At 53.9% G+C, this 21,129-nt stretch overlaps 1 protein-coding gene across 2 annotated transcripts in view; it reads left to right on the top strand.

The window, feature by feature from the left end:
- BCAR1 (BCAR1 scaffold protein, Cas family member) overlaps positions 1-21,129 on the top strand; it is a 111,022-nt gene that overhangs the window by 79,650 nt on the left and 10,243 nt on the right. For both annotated transcript variants that reach the window (XM_029075135.1, XM_029075134.1), the window contains exons 2-3: positions 736-1,350; positions 20,420-20,581. In XM_029075135.1, the coding sequence (XP_028930968.1) occupies positions 736-1,350; positions 20,420-20,581 (777 nt within the window). The remainder of the gene's footprint in view (positions 1-735; positions 1,351-20,419; positions 20,582-21,129) is intronic.

The following is a 21,129-nucleotide window of genomic DNA, read 5'->3' as shown; positions in this document are numbered from 1 at the left end:
GCTTTTTCCACTAAGGCACGCTGCTTCTCAGGTTAAGGCCTGTAGCCATGGTCCTGGGGCTCCTTAGGTCCTTGTCCTCCTGGGGCTGCCGCTTCCTGCATTCCTGCCCCGCTTTTGCTATGAGAGGAATGCAGCGAGGTGGCTGGTTTGCCACCCCATCTGAGGAAGAGTGTGGAGTCATAGGCAGAGTACCTGTCGTTCAAGCTGAGCCAGGGGAAAATTTTGACTCCCAGAGGGGGAGGTTCAGTGCAACACTCCTCCCACCTCTGCAGCTGGTCCTGTTCACCCAGGCCCGTTGCTCACTTCCCAACTCCCCACCCTCCAACACCTGGTCCTTTCCATCGCTCTGTTCCCTGGCCTTACGCTCAGCAGGGCAACTGACAGCTCTTCACCCGCCCTCTTTTAAAAAAAAGTGTTTCTGGGGCACCCGGGGGTGCCGAACCATAGCTGGTTGGCCTAAGGACCTAGGTGACATCTCACTCACCCCCTTGGACTCTGGGAGCTCTCTCAGGGGGCCGTAGAGCCTTCACACTTCCCTGCAACTACCCAGAGTCCAGGGTGCAACCCGGAGGTAGATAGAAGGCGGTGTCGCTGGGCCTCAGCTTGGGGATGGAGCTGGGGTCCGGGGGCATCCGAAGGCTGAGCGAGGCGGAGGGGACGGGCGGGCGGCGGGAGAGGGAGGGCACTGTGGGAAGGAATGGTACCTAACTCTTCTCTCTCCCGCCTCATCCGCAGAACGTGTTAGCCAAAGCGCTATACGACAATGTGGCCGAGTCCCCGGATGAGCTGTCCTTCCGCAAGGGGGATATCATGACCGTGCTGGAGCGCGACACACAGGGCCTGGACGGCTGGTGGCTCTGCTCGCTGCATGGGCGGCAGGGCATCGTGCCGGGAAACCGCCTGAAGATCCTGGTGGGCATGTACGAGAAGAAGTCGGGCGGGACTCCCGGCCAAGGGCAAATGCAGTCCCCCCACGCCTCCCAGGGGCTGTACTCTGGGCTATCCCCGGCCTCGCAATATGCCCTCATGCACCCGGCCTACCAGTCCCCGGGGGAAGGCGTCTACCTGATCCCTACACCCAGCAAGGGCCCGGCGAGTGTCTACCCAGGCACCCCCACCTCCAGCAAGCAGTCGCCGCTCTACCAGACGCAGAGCCCTCACCACCAGGTCCAGGTGTCACAGTCATCTCTGAACCCAGCCCAGGAGGTCTACCAGGTGCCCTCGGGGCCCGGGAGTCCACCCCAGGATATTTACCAGGTGCCGCCCTCCGCCGGGCTGGGCCAGGACATCTACCAGGTACCCCCGTCCATGGACGCGCGCAGCTGGGACGGGATGAAGCCGCCAGCCAAGGTACAGTGTTCCCCTGCGACAGTCCTCCTTTGGCCCACCATTGCCACCGTGATGCTCACGTGCCAGGGTGGATGTGGGCTGTCTCCTGGGTCAGGGTGGGGTGGTGACAAACAGGGATGGCCCGGTTGGTCTGGGTGTAGGCATCCGAGTTCAGGTATTGACGCCTGGGCCAGGCGGTGAGTGCTGCTCACCTTGCATTGGAACCCTCTCGGCTCGAGGTCTTCAGAAACGTGGTGGGTTTTCTTGCCCAGGCTCGAGGAAGAACTGAATTGAATTGACTGGTGGAGGGTGCACTCGGCAACAGAGCGGCAAGTGGGAGGGACCTCATGTGGCTGAGCCGAGGAACGGGGCTGAGGTGGTCCCGGGGGTCTGTCCCAATATTGGCCCATGAGCACCCGCTCAGCAGCATTTAAGAATTTCAATTGTTCGACTGCTCAGATTCGGGTTCCGGGTGCTAAAAACAGGGAGCCGCAAGTCTCCTCGGCAAATTGCCGCCAGCAGGAAGGCAGGGTGGGCGTCAGGAAACCTGGCTCTCTTCTGGGCTCCGTGAGAAATACAGCCGCCAAAGCCTCTCAGGCGACAGTCGTCTCTTCACTGCAGCCGCTGCTGCTGCAAACTGAAGAGGCGGCAGCTGGGATGGAAGATTCCTGGCCACAGGGCATTCATTGTCTGTGGGCTCTCAACATAAGGTGTCTCCAGGGTCAAATGGGAGCAGAGAAGAGAGGGCTGGCTCCCTAAACAGCCGGGTTTCTGTTCCTCAAACCAATCAGGAGCTTTGGCTCCCAGGACCTTTAGTCCATGGGACACCCCACCAGCCCACCAAAATATCACCACTCCCCAACCTTCCCAGCATTAGGGGCACCCCATCCCCTCTGATGTCCCCCAACAACGATGCGAAGGGATCCAGGGTCTGCCTCTGGAGTATACTCTACTCATCTCCATCCTTCCCTTCTTCCCATTGAAGTGTCAGGAGAACCCCATGCAAAAGTAACTGAGGAGGGTTTATTCCCTTCCCTTTTTTGCGCCGTTGAGTTTATTGTTAATCCTAGTTGGTGCCCCTACACTGTGCCCAGATGGTTGACTTGGGCCCTGGGGGTGCCCCTGCTGAGGGGAGAAGGCGGTCAGTGAAAGTGATTCTGACTTTTTTAACCTACTGGGTTGTTCTGGGGCTTTTGAAGAGAGAAGTAGCTCCCTGACACATGTGGCTCCTCCAAGGAGCTGGGGAATCCATCTTGACACCCAGCCACCCGCCGGCATTTCTGCTCTGCGTCCCTTCCTGCCGTTTGTTTTTGCAATCTGTCCCCAGAGAGCAGAGGAACACAGGTAACTGCCGTGGAGCACGGAGCGGGCTCTGATTTCTCACCCATGGCAGGGATTTTGGAGGCTTGTTAATTCCCAAAGGCAAACCCATTCAGTAGGTCCCACTAATGCCACCATTGTTTATTTTCCCTGAGTTTATTCCCTGTCCAAGGCGGAAGGACTCTGTAGGGCACCATCTATTAGTATATTAGGAAGCAGCATGGTGTAGTGGATAGAGAATGGGCCTGGGAGTCAGAAGGTCATGGGTTCTAATCCTGACTCCACCACTTGTCTGTTTTGTGTCCTTGGGCAAATCATTTCTCTGGGCCTCAGTTACTTTATCTGTAAAATGGAGATTAAGATTGTGAACCCCATATGAAACGGGGACTTTGTCCAACCCAATTTGCTTGTATCCACCCCAGAGTTTAGTACGGTGCCTGGTACACAGTAAGCGCTTAACAAATACCACAATTATTATTATATTAAATGCTTACTGTGTGCAGAGCACTGTATCAAGAGCCCGAAAAGAATAAACAGTTGGGAATGGGACACAGTCCCCGTTCCTCGGGGTGCTCACAGTGTAAGACATGCTGAGCTTATCCTCTCTGCCCACTCATTTCTTCTTCCCCTGAAGCCTGGCTCTAAGGACCAGTGGATGGTGAGGTAGCATCTTCACTTTCGATCCTCCCTGCTGAAGAAGCTGTTCTCCTGTCAGGGTCCCTCCCCCACCCCCAGCAGGGCACTGTGATCATGCTTTCAGCTGGTAGCACTTTCCCTTATGTGCCTCAGTTTGTTCAGCTGTAAAACGGGGTTAATTATGGTTCGTGCTTCTGGAAAGCCCTGTCACGTAATGAAGTCAGAAATCCATGAATATCGACTTAAATACCAATCAGTGGTATTTATTGAGCACTTACTGGGTACAGAGCACTAGACCAAGGGTTTAACTGGTTATTCTTTAACTGCTCAGAGCGTCCCTGGAGCGGCCAATGACCAACAGAAGAATTGGGCTCTCGGTCGCGGGGAGATAAGACAAGAAAGAAGGCATTTTGGCTAATGCTATTACAAGAAAACCTCACATGCTCTGAACTCTTCCAAGAAAGGGGCTGCTGAAATGGTCTGGTGGTTACCGTGTTGGTGACAGAAAGCGGGTAGCGGGCCAGTTTGTGCAACTTCTCTGGAGCGGGGCTGGCTCGACTTGAGGTTTCTCTCTTTGGGCTTTCTCCTGCCCTGGGACCTCTTGCCCAGGCTCTTGGTTGTGTCTCTCACGGCTCCTTCAAAGCCATCTGTTGGGGCTCCCTCATCCCGTGTCAACCGGCCATTTGGCCAACCCGGATTGTTCAACACCGCAAGGGGATTCCGGGTGGGCTTGGCTACAGTTGGGTCTGTCCTCTCTCCCCCCAAGTCTTATGTCTACCCGGGGCAATGGAGAGCAGGTAGCCTGGGGGGGAGAGGCCGGGCTGGCCCAGATCATGGTACTTCCTCCTCGAGAGGCCCATCTCTGGGTGATTCAGAGTTCACATGTTTATTAATAGGCCCCCGAGACCTGCACCCCAGTGACTCACCCCACGCGTTTATTAATACATCCCCACAGCTCTTATCTCCATCTCCCCAGGAACACGGAACCACTCTGGTTTGGGAAGATGGTGGTTGAGTGCTAACCAGGTGATTCGGCCCCTCTCCTCCCCTTTCTCGGCCCTGGGCCAGCCCGCAGCTGGAGCGTACAGATTAGGTTGGGAGATTAATGATCAATCAGTGGTATTTATTGAACATTTCCTGGACTTTGATCACTGTACTAGGTGCTTGGAGGAGACCAGTATGATAGTGTTAGTAGATGTATTTCCTACCCACACAGAGCTCAGAGTCTAGAGGGGAAGACCAACATTAAAATAAATTACCGTCGGAAGATGGCAGAGTGTAGAGAAACGACGTGGCGTAATGGGTAGAGCAATGGATAGAGCACAGCCTTGGGAGTCAGAAGGACCCGGGATCTGATCTTGGCTCCACCACTTGTTTTCTGTGGAACCTTGGGCAAGTCACTTAACTTCTGTGTGCCTCAGTTACCTCATCTGTAAAGTGGGGATTAAGACTGTGAGCCCCATGTGGGACACAGACTGTGCTCAACCTGACTGGCTTGTAGCTACCCCCAGCACTTAGTACAGTCTCTGACATATTAAGCACTTAACAAATACCATTAAAAATATGTATTCGAGTGCCGTGGGGCTGGGGTAAATTTCAAGTTATTAAGGGGTACAGATCCAAGTGCATCGGCATTGTAGAAGAAAGGACAAATGGGAGAAATGAGGGCCTACTCAGGGGAGGCCTCCTGGAGTAGTTGTGATTTTAGGAGGGCTTTGAAGGTGAGGAGGGAGACGAGGTCTGGTCCAAACCATTCCTGGCCTCTATGTGTCAAAATAGAATTCATGCCCTTGGGGTGCAAAGTGGCCCCTGCTCTTTGTCCTACACCCTTGTTGAGAAGCAGCATTGCTTAGTGGAAAGAGCACGGGCTTGGGAATCAGAGGTCGTGGGTTCTAATCCTGACTCCGCCACTTGTCTGCTGTGTGACCTTGGGCAAGTCACTTAACTTCTCTGGGCCTCCGTTACCTCATCTGTAAAAATGGGGATTAAAAAAAAAATGAGCTCCACGTGGGATAATCTGATTACCCTGTATCTACCCCAGCACTTAGAACAGCGCTCTGCACATAGTAAGCGCTTAACAAATACCATAATTAATTATTATTCTTATTATTATTAGATGGGATTCTGCCTATGTTAGTTAAGGAGCTGGGCATCCTTTATCTAATGGCCTCAATTTCTGGACATTGGTCCCGTAACCAGGAGATCCCTATCTCACTGACAGTTATTATAATTCACCAGCTAATGTCCGTATTTCTCCAATGTGAAATCAAATTTGTCAGACTCCAGTAAGTCTCTCGGGACTGGGTTGGTTGGCAAACCTGATGATAAAGAAGGATTTTTCCCCTTTCATCAGACCAGAACCTACCATAGCAGAGAGAGAGAGAGAGGAAGAGGAAGGGAGCCACCTCAGACCAAGAAGGTGGATGAGAGGTAGAAGGAGGGGGGACAGATTCCAAGCGGCAGAGGCGGGGGAAGCCTGCCTAGGGAACAAGCTTGATCCCAGAGTCGTGGGATCAGCTGCCATCGAGCGAGGGGCTTGTCTTCTTGAAGAATTGGCCCCTTTTCAAAAATTGGAAACCCAAGCTAAAAGATGCCGGCTGCAGTGCAGGGGCTTGGGTGTGAACAAAGAGATGACTTGAGCAGCAGCACAGGTGCTGGCCTGGGCCCGGGAGAGGCAGAAGCTGTTGGCACTGAGCTGGATCAACCCCTGGTGCTTAGTCCCAACCTTGGCACATAGTAAATGCGTAACCAAAAGCCCAGTGATTAGTAACAGTGAGCTGGGTACAGTGCTTTGAGGGCCCTGGCACCATCTAAGCTTCTTGCAAACCACTGACTTCTTGAACCAGCTCCCGGACGGTGGTGATCGGACAGTTGTGCCACTCCTCCTCTTTCCTGTGTCCCTTTTTAGAAGCAGCTTATCTGGGTGCAAATTTAGATGGTCTGATTTGAAATGTCCTATGGGTGCCTGCACTTGGCTATCTGCATTTTTTTTTGTCTCCTTCTGGGTCAAAAGCAGGGCTTTTGGAGCTTCTGGTTTCTCATTTGGCCAGTCAGGAGCTGCACGTATGCGTGTGTTTGTGCAGGGGTGATGAATCCCTAGGTTCCCCTTCCATCTCTCTTGTTTTCCTATGGAATATAAATGCTTACTATGCAGCAGAAACAGTACTAAGCGTAGCTGCACGGATGTCACGTTGGGCTCAGTCCCTTCTGTCCCATGTGGGGCTCACAGTCTTAATCTCCATTTTGCAGATGAGGTGACTGAGGCACAGAGAAGTTAAGTGACTTGCTCAAGCTCACACAGCACTAGAACCCACTAGGCCATGCTGCTTCTCCAAGCACAGACCCATCTTCTGCAAAGAGAAACCCCAACGGCCTCACCAAGAAGCCCCTTTTAGGCCTCCGCCGTCCAGGCAGTGCCCCGTCTCCCCTATTTGTGGTGACTTCCTGGTGAATGTTGGAGGGACAGGGCTATAACCCCAAAAGGATACTAGGTCAGAGCCTGGGGCTCACAGGCCTGGGAGTTCCTGGTTCCAGCTGGACCATGGACTCAACGTGATCCTGGCCAGTTTTCCTCTCTGTGTTTTTTTACGGTTTCCACGCCCTCCTCAGTTTGTATCGAGGAGCAGCCATGAAGCTCCAAAGCTCTGGCAGGACTGTTGCAGGGCACTGCCAATGAGGCCACTCTGACTGGTCTGGCTCACTCCACACTTTCCCCATTTCTGGGGGAGGGGTTGTCCAAAGGGACCCATTTTCAGACCTTTTTTCCCAGAGCAGGCAGCAGGTGAAGAGAGAGAACTCCCGTGACCTTAGTCAAGCCTCCCTGCCCTGGTGTGCAAGCCTCTGTGATCTCCCTGCCCCCAGGTAAACCTCTAAGTGTTTTGGCTTTCGAGCATTGTCTAGTGGATAGAGCACAGGCCTGGAAGTCAGAAGGACCTGGATTCTAATCCAGGCTCCTCCACTTGTCTGCTATGTGACGATGGGCAAGTCACTTTACTTCTCTGGGCCTCAGTTACCTCATTTGTAAAATGGGGATTATGACTGTGAACCCCGTGTGGGTCAGCGACTGTGTCCAACCTGATTAGTTTGTGTCTACCCTAGCATTTAGTACAGTGCCTGGCACATAGTAAGTGCTTAAATACCTCAATTATTATTATTATTTGGGCTTTTTCCCAGAGCCCTGGGAAACTGTGCCAGCCTTAGCCGCCGCCCTGGCAGTTCCTGCACCACCTCCGAGGAATGGTTGCAACTGATCTGTCAGATCTGAAGGTCATAAGTGACATCTTGGGTTGTGAGGGAACCCCATCCCTTCCGTCCATCCCACCCCCTCCCCCAGCACACACAGGCACATTCACTCTCTCTCTCTTTCTCTCCCTGCCCCAGGCTGGGCCTCAGCTATGCCTTGCTGGGACAGCTGGAGCAGCAGGGGACTGTCTGCCTTCCTGCCCTGGGGTGGGCTGCTGGTGGACTCCACCATCGTTTGGGCCCCTAGCCTGCCTCCCTCTACTCCCCTGGACATCCAGACCACAGAGGCAGCAGGAATGCGCTGCCCACTTGGGCCAGATGCACGGACAGGAAGGGAAGGTAGAGCCAGAGAATCTGCTGCCATTCTTGGTTGACGCTAATAGCTTTATATCCTCTGTTCATTGGAGTGTCTTTGGATGGTATGGCTTCTTGTCCAGAGGGATCCAGATCCCTCTTGCCATCTTTCAACCTGCACCTTGGGGCCAAGCTGGCCTTCTCTTCTGGCCTTCCCTGGCTCTGCAGAACCTACCCCTGCCCTATCCCCACTCACCCACCTCCCCCTAACAAGGCCCTGTGAGGTAGCAAAAAGGCTACCTTCTCCTCACTGCTTGCTCCTATCAGATTGCTGTGGCTGACACTGTCTTCTGAGCTTGAAACCAAATTGAAAAGGAGGGGGAAAAAAAGCCTACCCACCCTCCCGGGCCTCGCAGTAGCTGGTGAGATTCCGTGGGGAATAAATAATTCAGCCCCGCTGCCGCAGCCTGGCCAGAGTCCAGTGCGGGACACAGCCCAGAGTCCATTAACTTAATTTTATTCTCTCTGTCCCTCCCCGCCCTTCCCCTCCCCCTTCCCTGGGAGCTGTTGACCTTGACAGCTTAGTTTCTCTTTCTCTAGCGGGGATCCTGGCCTACGTTTAGAGGCCAGAAGGGTGTGTGGGGAAAGGGGGCCGTCTGGGTGGGGGCGGGCCTGGAACCATGACCAGGCGTGGACTTTTGAAATCTGTGCCTCTTCTAAGTCCACTTGCCTTTCTGTGTGTGTGTGCCCATCCTTCCATCTGTCCATCCAGGGAAGTGGCCCCAACTTATAAGAACCAAGTTGGACAGGGCAGACCACCATGAGGGAGAGGTGGACAGTAGAAGTGGACTGGCTGTTGACTGATGTATATTAAGGAATGGCGCTGTCTGTTTATGCCTTCCCCATTCCAATCTGTGTGCGAGTGGGCTTTTCCTTGTGGAATCTCGATTTCTGTTGCTCTTGCTTTCTGTCTTCTCTTTCCTTCTCCCTCCCCCCCCATTCTTCCCCCCCCCCCTTTGTGGGATCATTTTGCTTGTTTCATACCTGTGCCCCCCGTTTGTCCCTGACTCTGGGGGTTGTTTGTATTTTCCTGCCTCCCCTTCCCCCTCCCTTCCTTAGGTCCAGTGTCTGCCTTCATGTTCAGACCCAGCTCCTGCTCTCTGCTTGGGCCTTGTTCTTTCCCTCCCTCCCCACCCCTCCTCTGTGTAGAGAAGGCTTTGGGTAGAGCTAATTGAGAACATCAAAAGGGAAGAGCTGGGTCGACCTGCAATTAGCTGAGCAGAGACTCTCAATGGAGTTTTCCAGCAAGATTTACTTTACCAGCAGCCTTTTTTTATGTATTTATTTATCTTTAATGGAAAATATTTTCAAGGCAGGAGCTCTTGGCAGAAAGTCAGAAAAGCCCGGAGAGATTTAAGCTCTTGTGTGAGAGTGGCAGCAACAGCGGTGGGGGCTAGGGGGTGACCACAGCCCTCCTGGGTCTGCTTTAACCCTTCCCCTCCCTGCAGCTGTTCCCGGGCACGCTGGTTTGCCACCGAGTAACTTCCAAGATGCCGGGCGGTGGTGGGGCCGGGGGGAGAAGGACCAGACTGGCCGTCAGTGGCTTAGGGGCCCCGGGGGAGGGGAAGGGAGGAGGACCTGAGGGGAGCTGGGGGCAAGTGTTTAGGGCTGGATTTACGGTGGCCCCAAGGACAGACAAACGGGACAATTGGAGAAGGCGGGAATGCTGAGACCAAGTGTCCCGGCCACCGGAGCAGGAAGTCCAGGAAACTTGAAAAATTAGATACCAGGGAGATTCCTGCTGGTGATTTTGAGTCAGAAGATGGTAGCCCCAGTGGAGGTTTTCTTTCCCAAGTTCTCTTTCAGTCCCGCCACCCGCTCTTGCCAAGCACTTTACTGAGCTCTGGAGTAGGTACAGTTTCTGCAGATTGGACACAGCCCTGTACCACATGGGGCTTACAGCCTCTGTGTGAGGAAACTGAGGCTCAGAGAAGTGAAGTGACTTGCCCGGGGTCACCCAACAGGCAAGTGGCAGAGATGGGATTATAGAACCCATTTCCTCCTATTCCCAGGCCTCAAGTGCTCTTTCCACTAGGCCATGCTGCTGCTGGCTGTCTCTGACTCCCAAGTGCTTGAGTGGTTCTGAGAACAGTGTCTGGAGTCCTGGGTGTGTAATAGCCTCCCTTTCTCTCCCCACCACCCCCTGAAAGCTGAGGACTGGGGAAAATGAAACTTGACAGAACTCAGGGGTGGTAGCAGATTTGGGGAGTTCATAAGACCCCACGACTCCCTCTCCCTTCAAACTTGCCAACCACAGCTCTTCCTGTCTTCAGTGCTCTTCTGATATCCCGCCTCCTCCGGGAGGCCTTCCCCAATTCATTTTTCTCCCTCCCAGGGCTCACCCTCCTTGTTTTCTTGTGAGCACGTAGACCTCACCACCTCCTGTTGCACTTTTGTCCGTATCGAATTACATGCTCAGCTAATTGAGCACTTTTTCCTCTGTTATAATTTTTTTTTATGTCTCTGCCCTTCTCCCATCTCCAACACCCGACATGATTGTAAACCCTTGGGGGCAGGGACTGTGTATTTTATTCTCTCTCCCAAGCACTTAGTACAGTGCTCTGCACACAGAGAAGGGAGTGTGGCCTTGTGGATAGAGCACGGGTCTGGGACTTGGGTTCTAATGTCAGCTTTATCACATGCCTGCTGTGTGACTTTGGGCAAGTCGCTTAAATTATCTGTGCCTCAGTCACCTCATCTGTAAAATAGGGCTTAAAATTGTGAGCCCCATGTGGGACATGGACTGTGTCCAACTTGATTATCTTGTATCTACCCTAGTGCTTAGTACTGCGCCTGGCACATAGTAAGCACTCAATATCATAAATAAAAAGTAATCACTCAATATGATTGATTGATTAGAGGTGCTGCAACGTTCCACACCACAGTACTGGGGGCTGAGAAGGGTGGCTCTGGCCAAGAGCCAACATAGACCCAGAAGTGAGCAGAGAGAGGGCCAGTGAGAAGGGCAGGATAGACTTACTGTCAGAAACCTGGCCCCCTCCCCCCGCCACGCCCCTATGCCCAAAGGAGCAGAGAGAGGCCCAAGTCCACATCCTTGGGCCCTAAAAACTTGAGAACAGGAGCTGGCTGGTCAGCCCTGTGGCTCCAACTAAATAAGGGACGGTGGTCAAGATAGCACCAGTAAACGGAGAGGTCAGGGCGTATTGGCGTGTGATGAGTGGAGAGGGTGTTCTAGGCATGGCTTGCTTGGAGAGCCAGGGAATGATTGAGGATGAGAAGCAGCGTGGACTAGTGGATAGAGAGTGGGTCTGGGACTCAGAAGGACCTGGGTTCTAATCGCGGCTCCGCCAGTTGTCGGCAGTGTGACCTTGGGCAAGTCCCTTCACTTCTCTGTGCCTCAGATACCTCATCTGTAAAATGGGGATTAAGATTGTAAACCCCATGTGGGACGTGGACTGTGTCCAACCTGATTATCTTGTATCTACCCCAGCACTAGTGCAGTGCTTGGCACATTGTAAGCGTTTTTCAAATACCATAAAAGAAGAACACCAAGAGAGGATGGTACGCTCTCCTCTGCAAGTTGGTCAAGAGGCTTCTGAAGGTAGAAAGGATTTCGGGAGCTGCTGGAATTGGGGCGAGGCGAGGGCATGAGGAACCGAGGGAAGGCGGAGGGCATTCCGGGAATGGGGTGTGTCGTGGGAGGCCAAAGAGGTGTCGGAGGGGGTCTGCCTGGGGTCTAGACTTGGCACGAGCCAAGACCACCACCTGCCTGGGCAAATCCCCATACTCTCCCACCGATGCCTCCTCTTCTTATTCCAGGAAGCTCCTGGCTCTAGAACCACCCAGGCCTAACTAGCAGCCATTCATCTGCCTCTCCTCCCTGCCACGCAGGCTGCTCCCCCCCACCATCCCTCCCACTGGCGTGTGCCTTCCCCACCCAGCGATTCTGCGCCCGTCAGACAGCCCGACCCTAGGCGCCCCCCTCTCCTGCCCCAGCCGCCGTCCCAGCCGCCAGCCGGGCCGGAGGGAGGGGCTGCAGGCAGCGTGAGTCAGTGCAGTCCCACCACGGGGGCCTCCGCAGGTTTTGGCCGTGGCGGAGGTGGTTCTAAAAATAGCTCTGGAGGAGAATCAAATTGAGTGAAGTTGGAAGGGAGATGCGTCTGGAGAAGCCGAGGCGGCGGCGGCAACGTCCCCGGCCCAGACTGCTCCCTTCCAGGAGGCGGCGGTGGGGGAAGGAGAAATGGGATCATGCTTGTCCCCGCCCCGGGGCTGGGGGAGTGGGGACTTCCTGCCTCCCCGACCCAGCCCCGGTAATCGGCTTTGGGATAGAAGGAGGGGGCACGGACAGCCGTCCTGAGCCCAGATTCTGGAGTGGTCACAGCTGAGGTGACCGGTGGCCTTGGTCTCTGGCCTGAGAGAGGTCTTCGGCCAGACTCGTCTCTCTCCCCTTCAACCCGGTCCGGCCTAAACTCCAGATAGGCCCAGGGTGTCTATGGGCCAGAGAGCAGGATGCAAGAGGGCCGGGGCATCCCCGTGGGCCTTCGCCCTGCCATAGGGTCTCATCTGCTGTGAGGGGCCAGAGTCCGAGAAGCTGGGTATCTGGACTTCTACTGTAAGCCCAGCAGAGGAGTGTCCACTTATTGTGGGCCCCTGAATCTGTTTCTCCCACTCTCTGGTAAGGAATAATTCTCATATGGAGTGGAGAGGCCGACCCTTGGCCCTCCTGCCCTCACAGAGTCTTGAGGGAGACCTTGGATGCTGGGGGAAGGTGCTGTGAGCGGGAGCATCTGAGGCCTGGGAGAGGGGCCGGGCCCTGGGACCCGGGAGAGCCAGACGCCTGGCAAGGCAGCGGGAAGTGTAAGGACGTGAGTGCGTCAGTGGGGCCGGCTTTGCCAAACTGGAGATCTGCTTAATGGAGAATGACGCGTGCTGAGCTGGGGACGTTGCCAGGTTACTGGAGGGCTGTGGACCGGAGCCTTTCCGGGGACTGGCTGGAGGAGGCCCCGCGGGCACACGTGGTCCGCGGTCGCCATGAAGGCTGGGCCCAGGACAAGAGAATGTGCACGGCACCACATGGCAGTGTCCACACCCAGCCCCATAGCTCAGGGGGCTTCTCTGTACTTGGGCACATGTGGGCAAGCAGACCTCCTGGCCATCGGGTTTCTAGGTGCAGAGGCAGCTCCCACAGTTTACTGACTCCGGGGCCTTCATCTCACAGGCGGGCTCCATATCGGAGCTGCCCTTTCTCTGTTTGACTCCAGACCTGAGCTCTGCCCAGTGGGATCAGCCCCTGTGAGTCACTTCCTGGGCAAGAGCGCAGGCACAGCCTATGGCTGAGGCCAGGTGGCCCTGGGGCCAGGAATAGCCTAAGTGGCTGGGACCAACCCAGGGTTGGCTCATCTTTAATGAAAGAGCAAAAGGACGATGGAGAGAATTAGGGCCTGACCCCAGAATTCACCCTGGACTATGCTCAGAACATCTCACGGGGCGGTGTCCGACCCTAGTCTGGAACCACACCGTCCGGGGCAGTGGTCCGGGCTGCTGCTGCTCAGTGTTCAAGTTTATGGACACACATGGACGTGGGCTCCCGCCACCATGGGTGTGGTATGGACACAGGTACGCAAGCATAGACATGGGCATCTGCTGCTGTGGATGGGGGATGGACACAGTTACTCACTCGTGGACACGAGTTTCTGCTGACATGGACATGGGACTGACACAGTTACTCACACTTAATGTTGGTAATGTTGGTATTTGTTAAGCGCTTACTATAGGTAGAGCACTGTTCTAGGTGCTGGGTTAGATATAGGGTAATCATGTTGTCCCACGTGAGGCTCACAGTCGTAATCCCCATTTTACAGATGAGATCACTGAGGCACAGAGAAGTTAAGTGACTTGCCCACAGTCACACAGCTGACAAGTGGCAGAGTTGGAATTCGAACCCATGACTTCTGACTCCCAATCCCGTGCTCTTTCCACTGAGCCACGCTGCTTCTCACACATGTACAAGGACTTCTGCTGCCGTGGATGTGGGGTGGGCACAGTTACTCACACATGGACAAGGGCTCCTGCTGCCATGGCCGTGGGGCAAGCACAACTACAGAAGCTCAGATCTCCTCCCTTTGTGCCCACTCTTTGCAGACCAATGTGCCACGATAGTGTGGATTATAAGGAACACAACAGTTGACTCTGGTTTCAAAATGCTTTCTACAAAATAAGGGAATCAGGTGAAAAGCATCTAAAGATGTCCATAATAATACTTGTGGAATTTGTTTAGTGCTTACTATGTGCCACACACTGTATTAAGAGCTGGGGTGGATAGAAGACAGTCGAGTTGAAGAATCCTTAATCAGTCAATGATATTGACGTCTTACTGAGTGCAGAACATTCTACTAAACGCTTGGCCCTGCTGGGCAATTTCCTCCACTCTCCTAGGCCTTCGGGCCCACGGGTCAGGGTGAGCTGAGATGGCGTGACTGAGGCCATGGAAGTGAGGGTCTTTGAGGATCTGGGATGAAGAGGGCCAGTTCTGGGTGTTCCTCTTTTTCTGGGGCTTCTTGACTCTCTGTTCTGTAGCTTCTTTGGAGAAGCAATCCAGCAACCCGACCCTGAGCTACCCCATGTGCCCTACCATGTGCTCTCGGGATCTGCACCTCCTTTACCAGCAGGTGCTTAGCCAGGAGATTAGGGAGCAAAAGAGAGCCACCGCGCTCTCGCCATGCACACTGTGTAATCGGGTGTGCGTGCCTGGGTGATCAGAAGAGCATTGTGTCTCCTTGCTGTCTGGGAGGCAGGCAGCAAGACTGGGCCTCAGGCAGGTCTGGCTGTCTGACATGAGCCAGTAGAGAAGCAGCATGGCCTACTGGAAAGAGCGCAGGCCAGTGGGCAAGCTGAGGTACGATCACCTGGCCATGGGGTTCCCTCATGTTGACTCTGGCTTGAGGCTTCCGCCTCCTGTGAGTTATGGAAATCCAGGGCCGGCTTCCCGGGCAGGGCAGAGAGTGTCACTGACCAGATGAGGCCAACGAGGGATGTTCCCTCCCTGGATCAGGAGCGCTGACTCTGACTGACCAGTGGGAAAGGAATGGGCAGGTATCCCCAAGCCCACCAAGCTCCTCCCTTCTGCCTCTGGCCGGAGGTGGATCACAGAACTCCAAGCCAGGCAAGGAGCCCTGCTAAAAAGCCAGCTCTCGGGTGGTCCTGCTGATACGTACTCGAGCCCTGGCCTCACCTCTGAAGAAACAAACAGCAGAGCTGCTCACGAAGGCTGAGAGACCGGAAATCAAGTCCCAGCGAGAGCTGCTTCTCGTGCCCCTCTTTCTGGGATGAGACCAGTCCCTGGAGGAAGCACCTAGCTCTGAGGGAATGAGCCCACCATTCACCTCAGCCACTTCCCGACACACATATGGATCTCTGTCAAACACATAAATTCAATGTGGGCAGGGAATGTCTGTTTATATAATCCAAGCTCCGCCCACTTGTCTGCTGTGTGATCTTGGGCAAATCGCTTAACTTCTCCGTGCCTCACTTTCCTCATCTATAAAATAGGGATTAAATACCTGCTCTCTTTCCTCCTTAGACCTCGAGCCCCATAAGGGACACAGTGTGTCCAATCTGATCATCCCAGCACTTAATATAGTGCTTGGCACATTGTAATATAGCTATTTTTAGTAGTATTATATACTAATAATAGCATCACTGGGGGTCAGTATAATAGACCTTTAGTAACCTGGGAATCTCGAGGTGACAGGAAAGATAATCCAATTGTCACTGCTCCTTCCTGTCTCTCCTCCCTTTCTGTTGCTTTCCTTGGCATAGAGCAAGGCTAAATCCTGCCTAACCCCTCCATCCATCTCTGAGCCTATTCCTCATACTAGAGCCTTCTCCCCGGCCACCCCCAAATTGATTTAAGACCCGTTGCCTGGCAGAGTGGGGAGAGATTTGCATCTGGTTGATCAGTAGACATGGAGAAGCAATTACTCACCCAGCAGGTACAGCTGGCCCGAGGGCGCCCGCCGTGGGTTAATAAGAAAGGCCCACGGGAGCCCCCAGCCTCCCCCAGAGGCGGTGGGGCTGGTGGGGTTGGTTGGTGGTCCTCGCTGGCCCACATCCATCTCCGTCCCCATTTGGGCTAGGGCCGATTGCTGTGACCCCCATTCCTTTGTTTACCCGGCCGGACGTGGGCCGCTTCAACTATCGAGCCTTGTTTTGGGGGCTTCGCCCTGCCACCTCAGCCCCGGGGAACCAGGGACTTTGTGTCCATCTGGAAAGCCAACAGACCCCAGATGAGGCCTTCCCACTCCTCCGCCTATCCTAGATTAGCTTGGCCGGGGCTGGAGGGGACCCATAGAGCCTGGCATCTAGCTGGTCTTTTTCTCTGCCTCCTGACCGTTTGGTCCAGGGGTCGTCAGTGAAGGACAGGCTCGCCAGACCCCGCATGGGCTGAGCATAGGCTGGAGCTGCTATTTCTCAGGCTTTGTCTCCCGTCCAGGTCCCTCGTTGCTTTGCAGTGGGGCTGGGAAGGTATAAATAGAATATGATGTCATGCCATTTCCCCAGAGACCCCTCCCCTGCTCCTCCTCCTCCTCCTTCTCCTCCCCCTCCTCCCCCTCCTCCTGCCGCTGCCGCCCCGGCGGAGCGCTGCTCAACGGCTTTAGTCAGCCACATGTAGCCCCAGCGGAGTAATCACCTGGGAATTAATAATAATAAAAAATAATAATAATGTATTTAAGCGCTTACTATGTGCCAGGCACTAGGGTGGATACAAGCAAATCGGGTTGGACACAGTCCCTGTTCCCCTTGGGGCTCACAGTCACAATCCCCATTTTACAGATGAGGTAACTGAGGCACAGAGAAGTGAAGTAAAATTGCCCAAGGTCACACAGCAGACAAATGGCAGAGCCGGGATTAGAACCTATGATCTTCTGACCCCGAGGCCCGTGCTCTGTCCACTACACTATGCTGCTTCCCTTACCTTAATTGCCAGCAAATCCTCCGGGGAACGCCCCGTCCCCACCAGGCTTGGAAAAGGGATAGTCCCAAGCACTGAGCTCGGAGAGGACTTTGGGGTTTGAGGTTTCCCTTTGCTGGTGAAAGTGTGACAGGTTTGGTCCGTGGATCGGCCTCCTCAGGCAACTCCTGCCTCCAACTTCTTGAGTCTCTGATTCCGATCACCTCCCTCCACTCTCTCAAGCGAAGCACTGTATGAAGCGCTTGAGAGAGTGCCCTAGATTTAGTAGACATAATCCCTGCCCCCAAGGGGCTGCCTATCTAACTTTCTATCGGAGAGGCAGCCACTGCATGCCACTGGCAGTCTCACCGAGCACAGCTTACGCAGCTGGACTCGGGCCTGAATGGAGCTACCGGATGAGCGCTTCCAGAGGAGGGTGGGGAAGGCCGGGGTAGGGACATAACGGATCTCAGAAGCCACAGCAGGAAAGTGGAGAGGCCCCTCAGCAAGGCAGCCCCTCAACCACCCCACCTACCCACAGGTGCCCCAGGGCATCTCCTCAGGGATGGGTTCTCCTCATCCTTCTCCCGACCCCTGCGGACCTGGTCGGGTCTCCTGTGGCCGTCCCTTGCTTTCATGTGGCTCAGCCCAAACCACAAGAAGGATCAGCCCCTGACCACTTCCCTTATCGTTTGACTGGCAAGAGGCGGCGCTCGACCAAAGGCGAGGGAAGGAGGTTGCACGGTGGCTGAATCTTCCCATATTCCCTCAGCCATTGGTGGCTAGGGTGACCCAAGAGCGGCCACCGGCCGACCCCAAGCCTGCAATCTCCATGGCCATCCCCCTGCCTCGGGCTCTCAGCTGGCCCGGGGAAGGCAGCGGGCATTCGGCCTGGCCCGCGCCACCCTGCTTGGCGGAGGTAAATGGGTCTCCATGGCTTCGGTCTGACTGCCAGACACGGAAGAGTGACTTAAAATGATCGGGGGGCTAAGCAAAATGTGGCCGAGTAGAGAACTGAATAATTATTGGGTTAATTCAGGCCAAAGAAAAGAATTATCTTCCTCTCCCTGCTTCCATCCCTCCTCTCCTGGACAAATTAGCTGAATCTTTCAGAATTTCCTGTGGTGGACATCCACCTTAGGCCACAGTTCCAATCAGGACCAGGCTGGATGATATTTGACGTGGGGAGGAAAGGTTAGGGGTCACTTCAAACGTCCCCCCTCCCATATATATCTGTTTTTACGTACCCACAGGATCATTGCTCACCTTGGAACTTTTCACCCTCTCACCTGCCTCACACTTCCTGAACACAAAGTGTATGTGAGTGTTTGCATGTGCGCAAACATACTCGTGCTTAGCCATTCCCCTTCAAGGTTATTGTTGGGCGATGCCATTGTGATTGGGTGGAGGGAAGGTCAAAAGACAATTTGGCAATGTCCTCCTGATTTGGATAGAGAGAACAAAATGACAGCGGTTACATAGAAATTACCCTGGTAGTCACCTCCTTAATATTTAACCAAGCTCTATTGATTGGAGGCTGAGGTGAGAGATCACAGGTGATCTAGAGGTGAGGGGGATTAAAGAGCCTGAACTCTATAAAGCCCAACCAATCTCAGGACCTATGACAATGAGAAGTCCTCATCATTTAGTGCAGCTCGCACAGTCCCCAGGGGAGAAAATACCTGGAGTGACAGACCTAGCAGACTTTGATAGACATACCGGTGGCCCAGTCAGCTGCCAGGCACCCTGGTTCTTCCCACCTCATAAAGAAGGCCAAAGGGAAAGAAGCCAGTCCTGGGGCCTGGTTCTAATCCTAGCTTCTCCACCTGTCTCCTGTGTGACCTTGGTCAAGTCACTTAACTTCTCTGTGCCTCAGTTACCTCATATGTAAAATGGGGATTAATAAAAAGAATAATTATTATTATTATGGTACTTGTTAAGTGCTTACTATGTTTCAAGCAGTGTTCTAAGTGCTGGGGTAGACACAAGCTAACCAAGTAGGACACAGTCCCTGTCCCACATGGGGCTCACAGTCTAAATCCCCATTTGACGGTTGAGGTAACTGTGGCACAGAGAAGTGAAGTGACTTGCCCAAGGTCACACAGCAGACAAGTGGCAGAGTGAGATTAGAACACAGGTCCTTCGACTCCCAGGCCTATGCTCTATCCACTAAACCATGCCGCTTCTGAGACCTGCCCTCCCTCCCCCTAAGACTATGAGCCCCATGTGAGATGGGGACTGTCTCCAACCTGATTATCTTGTGTCTTCCCCAGTGCTAATGCAGTGCTTGGCCCATGCTAAGTGCTTAAACCACCATTATTATGACGGTGATTATTACTGTTAAGTTTCTCTATCATGATTGTGTGTGGCACGTGCCTGCACCTGCAGGTCTACATTGAGATGCCTTTAGAGGGGTGAATGTAAGGAGAGTAAAAGCACGATACAGTTTAGTACGACCGATGTTCCATTTGCCCAGGGACTACTGATCTTCCCATTTTCTGTGTGTGCCGAGAGTGACCACTGGGTGACTGTATTTAGTTAGCTTTTAGGGGAAGCATGTATATTCATTAATGTGAGGCTCCAGGTGGGTGTATGTGCTTGTGTTCATGTACATATGCATGTTGTTGTGGAGGGGGAACCAATCCAATTGTCTGAGGCAGCTGGGTCCTTCTCTGGACTCCAACTCTGTTGAGCAGGGCTTGGGATCAGCAAAATGGGAGGCAGCTGAGGGGAAGAGAGGACCATAAAAAGAACTCACCCCTCTTTCCTCTCCCCCCTTCCCAGCCCTCTACCTTCCTCTCTCTCCCTGCTTGACTAAATCTCCTTTCCTGAACTTCACCAGTAAACACCCTCCCTCGCCTGTTTGTACGCTCATGTGCTCTCTGTCTTTCTCTCACACTCTCTCTCCCCTTCCAGTTTTTCCCAGAGCTTTTAGGAAATGCCTGAATCCATTCTGCAGATCTTCACATCCTTCCAGAGCCAGTCAGGGACATAGGGAGCATGTCCAGGGCTAATTCTCCCCAAGGGCCTTGGGGGAGGGGGCCTGGAGAAGAGGATAGAGGTTCCATTATGGCCGGGAAGAGAGAAGAGGCCCTGGGCCAGGGCGCAGTTTAACAGAGGGCAGAACCTAGCTTGGCGGAATACCACTGTCTCGCTTCTGAACTGAGTTTGCAGATTGAGAGCTTGGAGGTAAAACTGGATGGCAACTGCCGCAAAGGAAGAGTGGTCTTTCGTGGCTCAGTGCCATGAGCGTCTTCGCCCCTGGAATTTCATTGCCTGAATCAGGGAGCCAGCTTTCTATTTAATAGAGGTTTTTATGGGTGGCGTGGCTCTCGGTTTGGGATCGTGGGGATGTCTTGTTCCCCATATCTCTTCGGGGTGCTCCTCTTTGAGTGCCTGGGTGGCGATTGGCTTGAAAGCAGAGATTGAGCCTGTGGTATCCTTAGCAGCCAAGAGACGCTCAATAAATGAGAAGTCAATGATGGTGGCAGCAGTTACGGTGATGCCGATGATGCCGATTTAATGATGGAGATGACTTCCTCTATCTTCCCTCACCGCTGGGCCTGGGCATCCCTGCCAGTCAGTGGAACGTTCACACGATGTCCCTCCCTCCAATGTCTCTCGCAGGTTGTGGTGCCCACGCGAAAGGGGCAGAGCTATGTCTATGAATCGTCCAAGTTGGAGCAGGATGAATATGACATCCCCCGGCACCTCATGTCCTCGGGGCCCCAGGAGATCTACGACGTGCCCCCCCTCAGAGGGCTGCCCACGAGCCAATACAGCCTGGAGGTAAGTCGTACCCCAACAGTGGAGGGGAGGCAGGAGGAGGGGATGCACTCATCTGCTTGTGTTGCTTGCTGTTGCCTTGGATGCCCTCTCATTGTGGTAGGCCTGTGTGCTGGGTCTCCCTTCTTCCGCTCTCCTCGTGGCAGGCAGGGGCCGAGGGTTGGTTCTCTAGACCATGATCGAGGTTGGTTTGGGAAGCACCTATCTTCAGGGAACCCTTAAGAGCTCTGGGGAACTTGAAGAGCAAAGGTAAGTGGGTAAAGTGTTAGATTTGCCACAAAGGGGCATCAGCCTCTCCTCCAGACTGTAAGCTTATTGTGGTCCGAGAACATGTCTACCGACTCTGCTATATTGTACTCTCCTAAGTGCTTCGTACAGTGTTCTGGATATAGTAAGTGTTCATTCATTCATTCGTATTTATTGAGTGCTTACTAGGTACAGAGCAATGTACTACGTGTTTGGGAGAGTACAATACAACAATTTGCAGGCACATTCCCTGCCCACCGCAAGTGTACAGTCTAGACTGATTGCTGATCTCCCTGCCTCCAGCC

Source organism: Ornithorhynchus anatinus, chromosome 11 (assembly GCF_004115215.2).
Source record: "Ornithorhynchus anatinus isolate Pmale09 chromosome 11, mOrnAna1.pri.v4, whole genome shotgun sequence".
NCBI classification, from domain to species: domain Eukaryota; kingdom Metazoa; phylum Chordata; class Mammalia; order Monotremata; family Ornithorhynchidae; genus Ornithorhynchus; species Ornithorhynchus anatinus.
Note: the sequence above shows the minus strand (reverse complement) of the source record. Positions and strands in the feature narration are given on the sequence as shown.